A 14,383-nucleotide genomic window follows, 5' to 3' on the forward strand; every position below is an offset into this window, starting at 1 on the left:
ACAACCTTACACTCATGCTGAACATGTAGTTTTTCCAGTAGATCAACCTCATGGCCACCAGAAAGGAAATTTAGCCATAACTCAGGTAAGTTAAATACTCCCTCTTTTCATTTTACTAGACGGCCTATGCCCGTGCTGCGCACGGGCCCAACACTTTAGATTATAGTGCATTTATGTGTATGTAGTTGTTTTTGAATAGTGATAATATATATATATATATATATATATATATATATATATATATATATATATATATATATATATATATATATATATAAAGTATATATTGTGTTCAAAACACGATTAATATAACATTATAGTTTGTGCTCCGTATCTAAAATTTTATTATATTAATGTTTGCTATGAACACAAAATCGGCAAATTTATTAATATTTTTTAAAAGAGAAGACTTGTTTAAAATTTTGATTAATTTAAAGGTGTAAAATACTTATTATTTTTTATCAAATTTTGATTTGGAAAATTTTAATTCAAATTATTAAATTAATTTTACATGTTTAAAACGAAACAAAGTAGAAATTGATTTTTATTTAAACGAAGAAATACTATTTTTTAATTTTTAGTAAATATTCTCGGTTTAGCTCATTTTACTTGTCATGTTGTCTTTTGCATGGTTTTTAAGAAAACGTCGATTAGAATTATAATTTGACTAATTTATCTTATTCATTATTTGATCTGCATTTGATTTTGTTTTACGACATTAATTTCTTTTCACATTTATTAGAGTAAGAATAAAAATAAAAAAGTAATTAAATTCTATCTTATTTTAAAATATAAATATTTTAAGTATATTTATTTTAGTAAACATAACAAATAAATGACATGGCGGAATAGCAAATACAACAGTTTAATATCTAGATTAGATCTCAGGCTAATATAAAAAAAAAAATTGTATGGTTTGACTACTTAATGTGGAGTCCACCTTTTTTTTTCCGTGAGTTTGGAGATAGTGGGTTCCACTTTATTTACTTTTTAAAAAAAAAAATATTGCTTTGTGTTTTTTTTTTTAATATTGGTTGGTGTTTAATATGGGGACCACACTTTTTTTTAAAATGCTTAATTGGTTGGTGTTTTTTTGAATTTTTTAATATTGGTTGGTGTTTAATATGGGGACCACACTTTTTTTTAAAATGCTTAATTGGTTGGTGTTTTTTTGAATTTTTTAATATTGGTTGGTGTTTAATATGGGGACCACACTTTTTTTTTAAAGTATTTTAAGTATGTTGCTGTACAATAATTTCATTTGCTCCCACTAATGGGTTGATACGCATGTGGCAATAAATCCGTCATTATTGATTTAATTGTTTGATTTTCTAAGCACTTTTGTATTTTAAGTATGTTGTTGTACAATAATTTCATTTGCTCCCTCTAATGGGTTGATACGCATGTGGCAATGAATCCATCAGGCTATATGGGCCCACAATTTTTTTTTTCAAAAATTGGAAAACGGATATATATATAAGTATTTTAAGTATGTTGTTGTACAATAATTTCATTTGCTCCCACTAATGGGTTGATACGCATGTGGCAATAAATCCATCATTATTGATTTAATTGTTTGATTTTCTAAGCATTTTTGTATTTTAAGTATGTTGCTGTACAATAATTTCATTTGCTCCCTCTAATGGGTTGATACGCATGTGGCAATGAATCCATCATTATTGATTTAATTGTTTGATTTTCTAAGCACTTTTTTTTAACATTGTTTGTTTTTTTAATATGGGATTCACTTTTTTTTTAATATTGCTTGATTTTGTTAATATGGGATCCACTTTTTTTCCCGCGAGTTTGGATGTGGTGGGTTCCACTTTTTTTCTTCTCTTTTTTTTTTTATTACTGGTTGGTGTTTAATATGGGGCCCACAATTTTTAAAAAAAAAATATTAGTAGTTGTTTAAAATATGTGGGCCACAATTTTTTTTAAAAAAATATTAGTAGTTGTTTAAAGGTAAACTTACATAAACAGCTACCTTTTAATAGCTTCTAACAATTTATAGCTACTTTTTCTATATTTACAAATCGTAGCTAGTTTTTGTTGTATTCCGTTGTATTTCGCGTTTTTGAAATACAGGGAAATACACGGAAATACAAAATCCAGCAGAGTTCGCATTTTTGAAATACACTGAAATACAAAATCTGGCAGAGTCAAAATAGGTTGTATTTATGGAACAGATTCTCTTCTTTCATTTTAAATGGTAAGTCAAATTAAATCAACCATGTATCACACATAACTGTTGAAGTTCCATAACAACCCGCGTTTCTCTCTCCAAATTACTCAATTCCAAACTTTTAAAAATACTTCCAAATACAGAAAAATATACACTGGAATACAATGAAATATGGTTGATTGTTTAAGAAATATAAAATTGTAGTATGCGTATATGCAATGGAATACAATGAAATATATCATAAATTATTTTATAAATTAAAAATACATTGAAATACAACGAAATATACTGAAATATACTGAAACAGTACACTGAAATATACTGAAACGTTTTATCAAACACTTGGTGAGCATGAAGCTCCACAACTCTCATCGGAGGTGGAGTATGCGTTGAACCACTGGTGAACCACCGCTGCCGCCGCGGAGAAGAAGTGGCAGTGTCGCAAAAGTAAGGAACAAACCAAAACGTCAAAAAACCCGAAATTGAACAAGAGTAGAAGCTATTCAAATGAGACTTCAAGTATTTTCAGAAATTTGATAACTTGTGGGGTTGTGGATACTGATGAATTTGGAATTGTTCCAGCGAATTTCAACTTTTTTAGATTGAAGAAGATCTTTAAGAAACATTTAAACACACATTTCTTTGACATCAAACAATCACCAGACCTGTGGGCATTAAAATCCAATTATAGATCTAGAAACTTTGAATTAACACCTCAAATTTTGACTAAAGCCAAGAATTGCAGGGAAAAATAGAAGTTTGAATTTAAGAAGCTTATCAAATCTAACTGGTTTGGTTGAAGCAATTTGCCAGTTTAGCCATTATGAGTATAGTTAAAGAATTTGTCTCTTCAGATTTCCTTCTTCTTATGAACGCTCTCATATATAAAAGTATTCATGTCCAGTTGGCTTAAGAAACTGGTGACCATTATTTCTGCACGTACAATCTTTTAGCAAGATGGCTTGTCCAAGGGAAGTAGATCCCACAGATCTGGGAGCAGGAGAGGGAACGGAGAGAGAGAAAAAGAAGGGTAAGGGAGAAATAGATTTGAGAGGTGAGAGAAAATTAATTTAAAAGAGAAACTTGTGAAATACAGGACACTAGTTATGATATGTAATTTAAGAAAATATTTTAGTTATGAACAATAAATAAAATAAAAGGTAGTTACTATTCATAAATAGGTCTTAGAAGTAGCTATGACAAGTAAAATTTTCTTGTTTAAAATATGTGGGCTCACAATTTTTTTTTTGGGCCCACAAACGGACGACGAAAAAGTGCTACTAACGGATGACCAAAAAGTGCCCACACTCACCTTTCTATATAGTAGTAATGTGTCTAAATGGCGTTTAATTTGAATATAGATTAAGTAATATTTGAAGAAAAAAAGATAGTATTTGAAGTTAAGTTGGAAAAAAATATTTGAAAAAATGTTAAAGTTTTTTGAGGAATTCCCTTTTTACTTGAAGGACAAAAAGTAAAAGACCACCCCAAATGAATGACAATCCGCGCAAAAAAACAGTCGCAAGTTTGCAGCTGGGCCCTTATATAAGTGGTTCTATTTAGTGGATAATCAAAGTGAAGGTGGGGTTGAAGTCATATAGCCGTGGTCAAACTTATTTTTTTCTCCAAAAGTACTTATTTTTTCAATAAGTGCTTATTTTAAAAAAAGTGAGATATTTGGTCAAGCTTTTGAGAAAAATAAATGTTTTTGGGGAGTAGCAGAAGCAGTTTTTCAGAAGCTAAAAAAATAGTTTTTGCCCAAAAGCACTTTTTTGAAAAGTACTTTTGAGAAAAATACACATAGAAGCACTTTTTAAAAGCTTGGCCAAACACTAATTGTTGCGCAAAAGTACTTTTTAAATTAATTGGCCAAACACAAACTGATTTTAGCCAAAAGTGTTTTTTTGAAAAATACTTTTAAAAATAAGTTGTTTTTAGAAGTTTGGCCAAACAGGCTAATAGTCATGTTTGACGAACAAGATATGACTATATTTGAAAGAGATCTCGAGCTTTTGAAGTTTGCTAGTCCAATTCCAAATCTTTAATTAGAAGTACGTTGTATTCAATCTCGTATTGTTTTATAAATCTTTAATTTAATATGTATTATAAAATTTACCAACTATCTATAAAATTTCGCGTTAATAATACAATTACTTAATTTGTTTGTACTTCGTGTGGTTGCAAAAGAATTCGCTTAATTTACAAATAGTGGTGGAATCAATACTTGATGATGAGTTGTACAGTACTAGCTAAGGGAAAAGGCTAATAATAGTTAGTTTTAAGTGATTTAGGCTGTGTATTTTTAAAATGATTTGTAAAAAGAATTAGTTTACATTTATTCTCTTAACATTCAGATTATGAATGGGGTTTAGTGGAGCCAAGGTGAATGTTACAATTGGAAATTATAACTATATATAAGAGGAAATCAAAGATTTTTGTAGTCCTCACATTGAACTTTGATCGTACGAAAGCTTCTATACGTGGCTTTGGTTCTTTTTTTTTTTTGTTCTCATTTTTGTCCTCATTTATTTTCTAAGACAATCCACTGGGACTTTTATAATTGGCATTGCTATTACTTTTCCCTCTATATTCTCACTTTTATCATTATTCTTCTTTTTTCCACTTGGGCCTTTGTAATTGGTCAATATAATAGTGACTTTTTGTGTTTTTTTTTTTTTTTGCTGCTTATTTTTTACACCTTTGTTTCAAAATATTTGTTACGTTTCACTTCTATTTTAACAAATATTAATAATCTTTTCACTATATTGATAGGAGAATTGCAATTTATAGTATTTTTAGTATTTTTGGAATATCTTAATTTATTGAATTAATCCAACTATTTTTAGCTTCGAAATTAGTCAAACTACCTTTATATTTTGGGACGGAGAGAATATATTTTTTGTCCTTATATGTTCGGGTAAAAATAGGTTAACTTTGGAGCCAAATTTTCTTTTACAACTGAAGCATTTATTAGGTATTACTATATTGTTCATCCTTAAAACATTCAATATTTTGCTTCTTTAGTGAGCTCATATACGCTTACTATCCTAAAATATTTTCAAATATATTTTTAAAATATTTTTCTTTACTAATGTATTTTAATTATTATTTTGTAATATTCCTGCAGATCACTAGGTTAATTTATGTAATTCTAAATTAAAGTTATATTTATTGCAGTATATATTTGAAGTTAATGGAAACTTTTTTCTTGTGTTAGATGATTCTAAAAGATGAAAACATGAGTTTTATTAATACAGCTGAAAATAAAATAATTATTAGGAATGAGTTTAAGTTTAGGGCACAATGAGTTATAAGCAGGGCAGAACTAGAGTGTCGGCGATACTTTCGATCGAATCGGGTAGCTTATGTTCACATACTTTGTATTTGTCTATAGATTATTAATTTAGTATGAATAACTTAAATAATTAGAATTCAGAACTCATAAACTTCAAATCCTAATTTTGTATCTGAATTAAACTAAATAATTTCATTAAAAATGAAAGTTAAAATGTTAAGAGTTAATCCTGGGCCTCGCGAAACTAGTAAAAGCTATAATTAGAACATATTTTTCCATCATAGACTTCAAACTAGCATTACATTGTAGTTTGAACTATTAATTTGTCTATCTATAAGAATTAGATCATCTCCTGATTCAATTCATACTAATGGAATACTGTAATATATTTTAATGTGAATTGTAAACTCACAAAGGTATATAAAATACAAATATATATTGAATATTTTCTCTCTAAATAGGTATAAAGGATGATATCTTGAAATTTTCACATAATTTCCTTTGGATGTCTGGACAGTGGACATACCGCGTAAATGTTGCCGGGAAGAAACTAGAAAGTGGGTCCTGCACGTTTACTATTAGTCCATTTCAATATGTACCTTGGGCTCATTTCACCATGTTTTAGTTCACTTTTTTGCGTGGATTGTCCTTGAAAGGCGCTGGTCTTTGATTATAGCCGTCTTTGTTTTTTCTCGTCGTTTAAACAAGTGACCGAATATACTCTTGAGGTTTCGGGTTTAAATTTTTACTCAATTAAAAAAAAAAAATCGCAAGGTAAGATTTTCACGAAATTTCTGCCTTAAGATCTAACATTTGCCCAAAAAATTGTCTTAAGGCCTAACTTTTATCCGAGTAGGACTAATTTTACTATGAAACTCTGCCTTGTAATTTTTTTTATTGTGCCGGGTTCGAACCCAGAATCTCGAGGTCCTAGGCGAAGGGCAAAAATTAAAGACCATCCCCGAATAAGGGCAATCGTGCAAATTGCTCTTTTAGTTCTAGCTCATCTATAACCTTTTTTTTATGTAAAAATTTCATGGGGTATCTTATTTAGATTTATTGTTATTTAATTTGTAGTTAATTTGTTGCATGTCTATTAACTTTAGAATAATTTTAAATATGTGGTATCTAAAGTTTTATATGGCTGAGTTCAGGCAGAATAATTGAACTTCAGTCATATATACATGAAATTCATGCAGAAAAGGTTGAGGTCAGGCAAAATAATTATGGGTGAAGTCAAGCAAAAATGATTGAACTTCATCCATTCTGGCAAAAATGATTGAAATTTAATTATATGTGTCTGAACTTCAACCATATGAAATTTAAGACATTTTTTATGAAGTTAGGCTTTGTCAAGACTAACTTCAGATATCGTATGTCCGAAATTGTTCCAAATTAAGTAGACATACAAACATTTATAAAGTTAGAGCATACGCCAAACAGTGACACCATAAATGGAATAATTTTAAATATGTGGTGGTTGAACTTTATATTGCTGAAGTTCAGGCAAAACAATTGAACTTCAGTCATATAAGCATAAACTTCATGCAAAAATGGTTGACGTCAGGCAAAATAATTATGGTTGAAGTCAAGCAAAATGATTGAACTTCATCCATTCAAACAAAAATGATTGAACTTTAGTTTATATGTTTCTGAACTTCCATTTTAGACATTTTGTATGAAGTTAGACTTGTCAAGACTAACTTCAAATATCGTATGTCTGAAATTATTCCAAATTAAATAGACATACAATAATTTATAAATTTAGAGCATACGCTAAACAGTGACACCATAAATGAAGTAATTTTAAATATGCAGTGCCTGAAGTTTTATGTGACTGAAGTTCAGGCAAAATAATTGAACTTCAGTCATATATGCATGAACTTCATGCAGAAATGGTTGTAATTATGGTTGAAGTCAAGCACAAATAGTTGAACTTAATTCATTCAAGCAAAAATGATTGAGCTTTAGTTATATGTGTTTGAACTTCAGCCATATGAAATTTTGTCAAGACTAACTTCAAATATGAAATTGTTCCAAAGTAAATAGACATACAAAAAATTATAAATTTAGAGCATATGCTAAACAGTGACACCAAAATCCGATATTTATGCGCTTCGACCTTTTCAATTTAGCTTTAGATCATTAAATGTCATCCACCATCATACTAATTTACGTAGATAGCTTTAGTAGTTTACATTACTCTCTCTATTTTATTTTACTAGTATTTATACCCGCACGATGCGCGGTGGATATCAAACGAAACTAATAATAGAAAATTATTATCTTATTTATTTGATACAATAAAAAAATTATTCTATACATTGACATATTTAAATAAATTAGTGAAATATTAAATTATAAGATTACTTATTTGAACACATTAGATTATATTAATTTAGTAAAATCCAAATCTTGTTGATTAACTTTGTTCATCATACAATCCTGATTAATTATTGATCTATGACATATAAAATTCATATAATTATAAAAGAAAAGGTTTATTTGACAAAACTATAGTTAAGTAACTCACTATAAACGTTATTTTTGAAAGCAAAAGAACTTATGAAAGCTACTATGTTTTAGAGTTGCCCACATGCAAAATTAATATATATTTCCAATTTTTAATGTGGTACTTGAATTCATTTATATCCGATTTTTTATTTTTGGTTCTATTTATTAAGTCTTCTGTTATACACTGTTGTTCAAATATAATTTTTTCATCATAATATGATTGAAAATAATTATCTTTCAATACTAATAAATCTTATACTCTTAGAAGTTACTTGTTCGAAGTACTAAGGCAAAGATTTTATTTTATTAATTTGTTTTAAAAAAATATATATTTTATATTTAGAGAAAATTTTAATTTTAAATCTTTTATTTTATTCTTAATGACATGTTTTATAGTCATAAAATCTAAAGACATGATTAAATTTACAAGTTCTACACGTTTTTCTTTTCTTCTTAAATTGTATTCCCGATACCACATAAATTGAAATGGAAGGAGTTTAACACTTCAAATCTATAAAACAAAAATTACTTTTCACTTCCAAGTGAGAAAAAATAATTCCCATCCGAGGCTTTCCCATAAAAAAAAAAAAGAAAAAAAAAAGAAAGAGGTGAATGTAACATTTAAAATATTGCGTACTTTTTTCTTCGGTTGCTTGACCATCATCTATTCGCCTTTTCACATTTTTTTTAGCAAACTAGTGATAGTAAAACATTCAACATATATCACAATGGAGAAATTAGAATATTAGAAATTAATGATATCCAAAAAACAAAAGTAGAAAACTGGTGTTGTATGGAGAATGTTATTTATTAATTGATAAATAATTAATGAAATTGTGTGCTTGTCATTTGGATAATTGAGTTCACATGGTGTTTGCTTAATCTTTTATCAATGCATACTTTTCATTCTGACAGTTGTTCAGTTCTTGGACGATACTATTAAGGATTTAGTAATTAATTATTTCTTACATTAAATGAAACGTGCTAACCCCGCAGCTTAGTACAAAATACGGAGTATATTTTATCTCACATGTTTGTTTTTTGTAAAGCATTAAATTAGCTTGAATTAAAGATTTGAGAAATCAATCAATTTTTGGAGTACTCCCAACATAAAACACTCTTGATCTTATTCATATACTTCATCCGTTCACTTTTACCTATCCATTGTGAACTTTGCACACCCTTTAAGAAATAATAAATGAAGTGCCGAATTTATCATGATACTCATATTAATTGTTGCATATTTTTAATGAATTTAAAAAATGATTTGGAAATGAGTAATTAATAGTATGGGTAAAACAGAAAAAAAATTGTCTTGTCTTGATATGCTAAAAATGATAAGTAAAAATAAAAATTTATTTTTAGAATACTGGACAAGTAAAATTGAACTGTGGGAGTATTATGCTAGTATTTCCTAAGACTTTTCCTAAGTAAGTGGCTATCCATAATCAAATCTTGAATTAATTTATATGCTTTACGACGTTACTAAGATTTTCAAAGAGGAAAGAAGAATAAATCGTTCATTAGAATTCGTCACCTGTAGATTGCTTAACAAATTGAAATAAGTTGTTTTCAAGAGAGGATTCTATCTTCATCACGAAGTATTCATACTTTATAGTATTTTGCCATCTTTAATTATTTTTTATTGGTTTTTCATATTCGGCGTCCGATACCTATATTAGGACCCCAATTAAATTTCGATTTGCATAGAAAAATTCCATATCGAGTTATAAAATACTCCCTAACAAAGAGGATTTCATACTTAGAACTCAAATTCAAAACTTTCGATTAAGAGTGAAAAAATCTTTATCTCTCTATCACAACGATGTTATTTGTTTGAATATATTTTGACTGCTATAGCAAAATGTTATTGTAGAGAACATATGCTGCAACATAATATGAAAAATCGATTTTAAAAAAAACTTAACAATTATAATGGAATGATATTACAAAGGATGTGTATTCATAGAGAGATTTGACTAATACTTTATTCTGTTTTTTAATAGATATGATTATAATTAACTTCCAAAAGAAACCAATAAGTTTAGCATTTATTATTTCCAATCTTTTCTGTTATTCAATTCGTCATCTTCCCAACTGTACTTTCACAACTAGCCCCTTTATCCCACAAAGTTCCTTCTTTCTCTCAAAAATTTCATCATTTTTTTTTTCTCTTGTAAAGGTTCCTTTTCTGTCAAAAGTTTTTTTTTTTTAGTCTTTTCAATTTAATGCTTTCTGCCAAAAGATTTAAATGTTTCTGTTAATTTATTGCTTTCTGTCAAATCATTTCTTTTCTTGTTCCTGTTAAAGTTCCTGCTATTTGCTAAACGACGTCGTTTTTGTTCATTAAATTCTTGTTCTCTGCTCAAAAGATTCCATTGTTACTGTTAAGTTCTTGTTCTCTCTTCAGATATTTTCATTTGTTTCTGTTAAGTTCTTGCTTTGTGCCAAAAAAAAAAAAAAAAGAATCATTTTCTCTGTTGAGTTCCTGTTTTCTGTGGAAAAAAATTGATCTTTTCCTGTTAAGTTCTTGCTTTGTGCTAAAAAGATTTCATTTTTTTTCTGTTAAGTCCTTGTTTTCTGTTCAAAGATTTTTTTTTTCTGGGTACTTTGATTTAGTTCAAAAGATTCAGTTTTTATTGACTAAATCATTAATGGGTTGCTGTTAAGTTCTTGTTTTCTGTTCAAAGATTCCATTTTTAACTGTTAAGTTCTTGTTTTCTGTTCAAAGATTTGTTTTTTAACAGTTAGGTTCTTTTTCTGTTCAGAGATTACATTTTTAACTGCTAAGTTCTTGTTCTCTGTTCAAAGATTTCATTTTTTTTTTGCTGTGTTGCTTCAATTTAGTTCAAAAGATTCAATTTTTATTAACTAATCCATCAATGGGTTGCTCAGCTTCACGTTCTTATGACTTTGTAACAATAGATCAGCAAAATCCATGGAATTATTCATCTTCTTCACATACACAATCTCCATATTCATACTCAGATTCATCTTCAACTCCAGTTTCAAGAACACTTTCTCTTCCTACTCCTTTAGTTCATCATCCTGCTATGAGAAAAGGTGACACAAATCATTTGGTTTCTCTTACTTCCACCACTTATGGTTCACTTGTCTTAATTGAACCCCAAATTCCAAACCCTAACCCTAACCCTAACCCTAATTCCCTAAATGGGATTGACACACAAGACCCTTTGTCTCCTGATTCAGTAATCAACACATGGGAGCTAATGGAAGGACTTGATGAGTTTGATTTCCATATGGTTACTAAGTCCAAGAGTCTTGATATTCAAAGTGAGCTAGATACAAATGAGTTGGAAAAAACCTATGAGTTTGTTGAGCATTCGGATTCGAAGCCGTTATGGAAGCATTTGTCTGAGGAACAGTTGCTTTCTAAAATGGATCCTAATGTAGCTTCAAGCTATAGACAAGCATTGTCTTCCAAAAGATTCGGGTATAAAGAATCGGACGATTGTTCAAAGCCTGAAATTGTTAGTTCGATAGAGTTAGAGTCAAGTAATGCAAGTTTAAAGGGTACAGAGGATAAAATACAGCCTGAAATTGTTAGTTCGATAAAGAAAGAGTCAAGTAATGGAAAGTTAAAGGGTACAGAGGATAAATTACAGCCCGAAATTGTTAGCTCGATAGAGTTAGACTCAAGTAACGCAAGTTTATTGAAGGGTTCAGAGGATAAGATTGTTCTGTATTTTACTAGTTTAAGAGGAATCAGGAAGACTTATGAAGAATGCTGCACCGTGCGAATGATCTTTAAAGGGTTTCGGGTATGTGTGGATGAAAGAGATGTATCTATGGATTCATCGTACAGAAAAGAGTTGCAAAGCGTTTTGGAAGGGAAGATGGTTAATTTGCCTCAGGTGTTTATTGGAGGAAAGTACGTTGGTGGCGCGGAAGAGATTAAGCAACTTCATGAGGCTGGAGAACTGGCTAAGCTTGTGGAAGGGTTTGCAGTTAAGAAATCCGGTTTCGTTTGTGAAAGCTGTGGCGATGCGAGGTTTGTACCCTGCCCGAATTGCAGTGGGAGTCGCAAAGTATTCGAAGAGGAGGAAGGGAAGTTGAGGAGGTGCCCTAATTGTAATGAAAATGGATTGATTCGATGCCCTGGCTGTTGCCCATGAATATTGATTTGCATTTGTCATGTACATGCTTCCACTATCTTATTCGAGGTCTATGAATTTATGTTACTACTTATGTATTGATATTGAAATGTGTAGTTTCCTCTTGTAGACCTATTTCAAGTGTCCATATTCTCTAGCTCTGGAAGATTCATGTTCACCGACTTTTTGAACAACTCACAAGTAATAAATATTGTGAACAAACATGTGATTTTGAAATGTTCTGTTTCTTCTAGTTTGAATGGAAGTATTCGTAGGATTCTTAGAGATATTTACCTTTGATAAGCTACATTATCAAATGTTTCGACAAGTTTTTTTTTTTTTGTTGCAGCATATAGTTAGTATCAACTGTTTTGAATTCATGGATTCGTGTACGGATACTCCTTCCTTGGTTTACTACCTCTACGTAGATGCTATTAAGTTTTGGTTGATATTATATTTTGTGGATTACCACATATTAGTATATACTATTTGTAACTTGATAAGCTGCTTGTTGGATTGAAAAATACCATCTGTCTTACTATAGCCTTAAGACTATGGGGATGACCAATTTTTTCGGATTAGGTCTGGAGTTAGTTCTGGGATTTGGACTGAAATTGAATCAAAATATACTATTCTTAAGTGATGGTGAAGTCCAAAAGAACTGCAAAACAAATCTACAGATAATATTTTCCGGAAGGTAATGTGCTTTTCTCAGACTGAACTGAATTGGCAGTTCTCGAAATTCTTCTGATTTTTGAGGATACATGCTTCTAACAAGATGATTGTAAGCTATTATGCCATAATATTCAGGGCTAGGCGACTTCGTTCTGCTTCTGTATTATCTTCTCTTTTGGTGATACAGATATTTCCATGTTCTGTTTGGTATGCTAAGAAAGTAAATGCTTTTATCTACCTTCTTTTGCTTTCATTGATGTCTGAGACCAATTAATTTGTTTGGTGAGTTTCTCATATAATAACGCTAGGTGATTTCTCAATTATTCGGTACCTGTGCTAGTGGAATGTAGCATGTGAAATAGTCGAGGTGCATGCATATCACTCCATGCACATCCTTTATAAAAATGATTTTGTTCTGATGAGTTGCTTTGAAGCTTTCCCATATTTCTCTGGCTCCAGGATCTATGTTGTAATGGACACCTAACTATCTGCTACAGGGGCGTTATCTATCACCAACAAATGTTACAACAGCTTCTTTCAGTAATTTTAGGTCTGATTTTTATATAGATAGATCAGCATGTTAGTGTTTATATTTATACATAAAAACTTGAAGTTGGTCAGAAGTCAATAGTGAGACTGATTCCAGTAGTAGTGGTGTTGTTGTTGTAGGGTTCACATCCTTTACTGGCTTCTTCATGCTCTTCAGGACAGAGATAATTTTAGTGTTGAATATTGGCATAAGAAGAGATGAACATTTGAGAGAAGGAGGAATCAAACAATGGTCAAAAACTGATTTAGTGCCAATTTTTCTTTACTAAACTAAGGTTAAATACATTGATGCTATCGAAATTTGACAATATATTTTGTTTAGACACTTTAGTCATCAGGACAGCTTGTCCGCAGATCGACTAATTTTATAAGGCACATGTCATCTCCCACCGGTACATATACTGGGGCCAATTTGTCCACACGCGGCTAATTTTACAAGGTACTTGTTACCTTCCACCAACACAGATAGCTAGTTTGTCTGCAACTCGGCTAATTTCATAGGGTGCTTGTTACCTTCTACCAGTACAGATGTCGGATAACTCTGTTCGCTAAAACTTGAACAGGTAGGAAGAAAAATGTTTTTTCTGTTGTTGGGATTTCAACTTGAGATTTTATGATTCTCACTTCACTTTGTTGATCACTAGGTCATATTTTTATGTGCTATATTTAGCCCATAGTTTTCATTTCCACGACTTTCTTTTTCAAACTGCTCTAAACCATTTTTTCTCGAGCCGAGAGTCTGTCGAAAACAACCTTTCTACGTTTTAGATAGATAGGGACAAGGTCTGCGTACGCTCTACCCTCTTCAGATCTCATTTTGTTGGTATTTAGCCTATAGATTCGGTAGATATTTTAGTAACACCTCCTTCCTACTCTTTACCCACATTAGCATGTCAAATTATGAATTTTCAAAATGAAAACAGAGAGAAGGCTGAACAGTTACCATCATTCTGTACAAAGAAGAAAAGGTGAAAAAGAGGGATGCATAAAGAAATCCTAGGGATGGTGGCAATACATTGGAAGTCCATCGTTATGTCTGGGCCACAAAAC

General features: G+C 30.4%; 1 protein-coding gene across 1 annotated transcript; it reads left to right on the forward strand.

Moving 5' to 3' along the window:
• The first annotated feature begins 10,024 nt into the window (after positions 1-10,024).
• LOC132607453 (uncharacterized protein At5g39865-like) lies at positions 10,025-12,394 on the forward strand. The gene has a single exon (XM_060321424.1). It carries the CDS (start codon positions 10,877-10,879, stop codon positions 12,128-12,130), a length of 1,254 nt encoding a protein of 417 aa, XP_060177407.1. The 5' UTR covers positions 10,025-10,876; the 3' UTR covers positions 12,131-12,394.
• Positions 12,395-14,383: the final 1,989 nt, after the last annotated feature.

Source organism: Lycium barbarum, chromosome 8 (genome assembly GCF_019175385.1).
Source record: "Lycium barbarum isolate Lr01 chromosome 8, ASM1917538v2, whole genome shotgun sequence".
Lineage (NCBI taxonomy): Eukaryota > Viridiplantae > Streptophyta > Magnoliopsida > Solanales > Solanaceae > Lycium > Lycium barbarum.

Coding starts and splice junctions, on each gene's coding strand:
- LOC132607453 (XM_060321424.1), top strand. CDS start 10,877: ATGGGTTGCTCAGCTTCACGTTCTTATGACTTTGTAACAATAGATCAG.